The 5,000-nt window shown below is 49.2% G+C and overlaps 2 protein-coding genes across 2 annotated transcripts in view; both read left to right on the top strand.

Moving 5' to 3' along the window:
- LOC310803334 (semaphorin-3D) overlaps positions 1-934 on the top strand; it is a gene marked incomplete at its 3' end in the record, with an annotated part of 17,504 nt that extends 16,570 nt beyond the window's left edge. The window contains exons 15-16 of the mRNA XM_083668071.1: positions 244-371; positions 473-934. Of these exons, the coding sequence (XP_083524197.1) occupies positions 244-371; positions 473-934 (590 nt within the window). The remainder of the gene's footprint in view (positions 1-243; positions 372-472) is intronic.
- Positions 935-3,631: 2,697 nt separating this feature from the next.
- LOC310803137 (DDB1- and CUL4-associated factor 1-like) overlaps positions 3,632-5,000 on the top strand; it is an 18,755-nt gene continuing 17,386 nt past the window's right edge. The window contains exons 1-2 of the mRNA XM_083667807.1: positions 3,632-3,772; positions 4,742-4,862. Of these exons, the coding sequence (XP_083523933.1) occupies positions 4,750-4,862 (113 nt within the window). The 5' untranslated portion in view covers positions 3,632-3,772; positions 4,742-4,749. The remainder of the gene's footprint in view (positions 3,773-4,741; positions 4,863-5,000) is intronic.

The following is a 5,000-nucleotide window of genomic DNA, read 5'->3' as shown; positions in this document are numbered from 1 at the left end:
GCATTACAACAAGCCCGTCCTCCGATGTCTACTTCCGCCAGCCTCCCCTGGATCACTGATCTGACGGGATGGGATTAGTCAAAGCAAGCTATCCACTGTCTTGAATCAACCAGTCAAATCATGCCAGATCAGTGATCAATTCAAAGAGGGAAGGGAAGTAGGAAAAATGCATGATGTACAGTAGTTCATGTTACAGTAGAGCGCCTTCTGGTGGCCAGGCAGTGAAGTGTCTCTCCTGTGCAGGTTCTATTGAAGTGAAGGTGGTCTATGGTGTGGAGAGTAACTCCAGCTTCCTGGAGTGTGTTCCCCGCTCCCAGCAGGCCACAGTCAGGTGGACCGCCCAGGCGCCTCAGGCCCCTGCCAGCAGGGAGGTGAGGAGGACAGACCCTGCCTGTACAGCTGTATTCATATCATATCACTTATTGGATGGTTATTCATCTAAAGACATATTCCATCCCTCTGTCCCCTCCAGCTCCTCCAGACGGAGGACCGCGTGGTGCGGATGAAGAGAGGCATCCTGATCCAGAGGCTGGAGCTGGGGGACGCAGGTCTCTACACCTGCATCTCCCAGGAACACTCCTACTCCCAGGTGGAGGCGCGATACACCCTCCAGGTCATCCCCCAGCAGCACTTGACCCCCCTGGCCCCAGGAAGAGCCCCCCACCCTGGGGTAGGCAGCCGCGACAGAGCCCTGGAGGAGCCTGGGGTAGCGGGGCTGAGGAACGCAGGCGCCCATCCCCAGGTCCTCAAGAACTACAAGGACCTGCAGCTGATGGGCGTGGCCAGCCTGAGCGCTGACGAGTACTGTGAGCAGCTGTGGTACCGGGAGAAACGGCGGCAGCAGAAGCTCCGAACGCTCAAGTGGAAGCAGGCGTCGGACAACAAGAAGGCCCGCGTGAGGAGACACAACCCCCCCGATACCCCCCCACAGTGAAGGAGAGGGAGGAGGGAGGGGGGAGGAGGGGGGGGGGAGGGAGGAGGCACAACCCCCCCGATACCCCCCCACAGTGAAGGAGAGGGAGGAGGGAGGGGGGAGGGAGGGAGGAGGGGGTGGAGGGGGGGGGGGGGAGAGGGGAGGAGGGGGGGAGGACAGAAGGGGGGGAGGGAGGGAGGAGGGCAGATGGGGGGGTGGGAGGAGGAGGAGGGGGGAGGAGGGGAGGAAGGGGGGGAGGTGGGGGTGGGGGGCAGAGAGAGACTTGGAGGAGGGAGACATTGGGACTTGGGGCTGGGGACAGAGGGGCTGGGGACAGAGGGGCTTCCGTGCTTCTGCACACTTGAATGGACACTTGATTGATTGATTGAACAGATAATATGTAAGCTTACTGTAATTATTGTTATTGTTATCAGTTAACTAATTAATCACTTTTTTGGAACATAGAACTCTATTTTTGATAGATTTTCGAGACATTTGTAGAAATATTTCTCAATCACTCCATGACCACTTTTATTATGTAGAACGGATTCTGATGTTGTTTTTAATCTGGACTGGGTCATTTGTACTGGGTCATCTGGACTGGGTCATTTGTACTGGGTCATTTGTACTGGGTCATCTGGACTGGGTCATCTGGACTGGGTCATTTGTACTGGGTCATTTGTACTGGGTCATCTGGACTGGGTCATCTGGACTGGGTCATTTGTACTGGGTCATTTGTACTGGGTCATCTGGACTGAGTCATCTGGACTGGGTCATTTGTACTGGGTCATCTGGACTGAGTCATCTGGACTGGGTCATTTGTACTGGGTCATCTGGACTGAGTCATCTGGACTGGGTCATCTGGACTGGGTCATTTGTACTGGGTCATCTGGACTGAGTCATCTGGACTGGGTCATCTGGACTGAGTCATCTGGACTAGGTCGTCTGGACTGGGTTTGGACTGGGTCATTTGTACTGGGTCATCTGGACTGGGTCATCTGGACTGGGTCATCTGGACTCGGTCATCTGGTAATCTGTGTCTGCTCTCTGCCACCACCACGACCACCACAGGTGACTCTGACCTACTGGACACTCACAGGAAGGAAGTTATACCACTGTTACGCAACCAAGGATGTGTTCACCCCCCCACCCCCCCCCCCCCCTTCCTGCCAGTGCACAATGTCTAGGGTGTTCCTCTGTGGACAACACTGAGAAACAACGTCTGTTTTCTTTCAAATGTACAGCCCAAAACATTCTCTTCATCTCTTCATTATTCAATATTGTTGTTGCCAACAGCATTCCATCCTGTTACCATGAGGCTGGTAGTCGTCTGGGGCTTGTGGGTGGTGTGGTTCCCTTCTGGAGGAGAATCAAAGGTCGTCAGCATCTGGAGAAAATGAGCGTGAGGCATGGAGATGAGGAACCATCAGAACTCTTCTCAGCACCACTGTGTTTATTCAAAACACATCGCTGGCCGGAAGCACATTTGTACCCATCCTAAGAGAAAACATTCTTCTATGTGGGTTATGATCATATAATGAAACATTTTGGTTGCAAAAAAACCCATCAATATTGTCTGTAGATGATTGTTCCCCATAAAACTAAAAATCTGTACACACACACACAAGTGTATGTTTTTTTACATTTACATTTTACATTTAATTGTTGGGAAGGGGAACACATGGGCCTCTGTTAATATTTAATATTATATCTGTTAATATTTTAATATTAACAGAATGAGTGTAATTTTAGGGTAATTAACATGTTAAAGATTCTGAAAAGACAGCCGATGTTTTGGGCGACAGCTGGACATCCCCCTCTAGTGGTGGGTTTTATACAGACCAACTGTAGGTTCTTTTTTCTCATTAGCATACTGTAATTATTTAAGTAAGGTTGCAGTCTATTTATCCTATTTATGCATACACTAATCTTCTACACGTCATGCATACTAATGAGACGGTGCTGGGACTGATATTCAGTGCAGTACAACATGTTTCCCACCATCAGACGAGGTGAGACACAATCACAACGGACAGGCCGTGTGCTTTCACAAGATGAGGTCACAATTCATATCAAAATGTTGAAACAAACAAATGCTTTTTATTAAACGGCAGATCACACAATGGGCTTTTGAAAGAAAATGTTTAAAAGTATGTTTTACGTACATCACGATAGGCCGAATCTCGTCAATAATTCTCATCAGATGATCTTTATCAGATGATCTTTATCAGATGAGTGTGTTTAAGAAGATCTGATGACACCGTCGGCGTCTTCATGACATGGGTTAAACAGACACACACTGATTAGCTCGAAAAAGCCAGAAGTCAAATATCCAGAACCAGAAGTCAAATATCCGAATCCAGTACTTAGATAGATACATTGTCCTTTAAACATTACAGAAGACAGCCTATTCATTTGTTAAAAAAATATATTGTCCATCAATAAATCAGAATGTACAAATGCATGACATGACTAACATTGTATGTGGTCAATTAAAAAAATGTTTCACACAATTCCAATGATTGTGTCTTGTATTTGTATTTGTATTTGTTGTTGTTGTTGTTGTTGTTTGTTTCAGGTATCAAACATGATATCAATAATCTTTAATATCTGACAGGGATCAGGCCAAATTCAGACCGCGTCATCAACAGCCGACAGAGCTGGCTGTCAGTGACGCTACCAGCCTGCGACCGTCAGTGAAGTTAGCAAAACAAACATGTGGGCAGCAACTGGTGCTGATACCCGCTAGCGGTCCCCTGCCAGCCCCTCTGCCAGCCCCTCTGCCAGCCCCTCTGTCGCTCACGGAACGGAACGTCTGAGCCGCAGTCGTCTTTAGGAACAGAAAAGGAGTCGATTCAGGTAATGTGAAGTCAGAAACTCGGCTGTTCTGACAGGAGAGCCGCTCATGCTTTCTCAGTGAGCCTCGCTGGTCGGATGTCCAACACCGCTGGCTCTAGATCTGACTTTACCTCTACCTGTCCCTTTGACTTTACCTCTACCTGTCCCTCTGACTTTACCTCTACCTGTACCTGTCCCTCTGACTGTCCCTCTGACTTTACCTCTACCTGTCCCTCTGACTTTACCTCTACCTGTACCTGTCCCTCTGACTTTACCTCTACCTGTACCTGTCCCTCTGACTGTACCTGTCCCTCTGACTTTACCTCTACCTCTACATGTGTCTGTCTGTGTCTTACTAGGAAAAGTAATGCAACGACAACAACGTTTATCTAGACGACGAAACACGAAACATGAACCAGTGTAAATACCTTGATGCGTTGATGCGTAAATGCGTTAACGTGACGGACGCGTCCCCATGCCGCTGAGCTAGCTAGCTAGTTAGCCAGCCGCGACCACCTGTTGGACGAGGTTGTTGGAACAATAGTTAGTCTGTGATCGACCTCAGCCCGGGTTCCACCTCGTCTCCTCACTCCACTCGTTCTGGCCTTATTGTGTCATAAAGAGGATCCGTTTCCAAATAATGACAGTGAACTTGTGAGGTAGCTAAGATCCAGCTTCACTAGCGAGCTGGTTGAGTTGTGGGACTGACAGCTGTCTGTCAGTCTGTCTGTCAGTCTGTCTGTCAACCCCAGAGGACTTCTGGTTCAACAGACATCTCCTGTGTCTGTGGGCCCTAATAACCTGGACAACTACAACAGGGGATTTACCAGACAGCGACATTTAGTAATTGTTTGAATCTCCAGCAATAGTTGTTACATTTGTGGATTTGTGCCACAATTAGAAATCAGCAGAGAGAAGTGGTGTTTTGTTTTTAACTTTAAAGTGGCATTAAAGTGATCCCTGAGGTCCGAGCTCTCTCCTCTGTTCCAGGGAAAGCCATGGCTTCTCCTGTCGTCCCCGTGGACGCCAAGGCAGAGCTGACGTCTCTGCTGGAGAAGTGGGAGCAGGAGCAGCAGGGAAGCACAGAAGACCTCGTCTCCATCCTCACCAAGTCAGTGGACCATGACGGCCACCATGGGTACCAGGGGAGGCTGGTGGAGGTAGAAATCGGAGGACGGGCTCGTTGTAATGAATGGATTACAACGAGCCCGTCCGCTGATTACCGGGCACCATGGAGACCGTATCATGG

Source organism: Argentina silus, assembly GCF_951799395.1.
Source record: "Argentina silus genome assembly, chromosome: 4".
In the NCBI taxonomy this organism is placed as follows: Eukaryota; Metazoa; Chordata; class Actinopteri; order Argentiniformes; family Argentinidae; genus Argentina; species Argentina silus.
The sequence above is the reverse complement of the archived record's forward strand: the minus strand, read 5'-3'. Positions and strand labels throughout refer to the sequence as shown.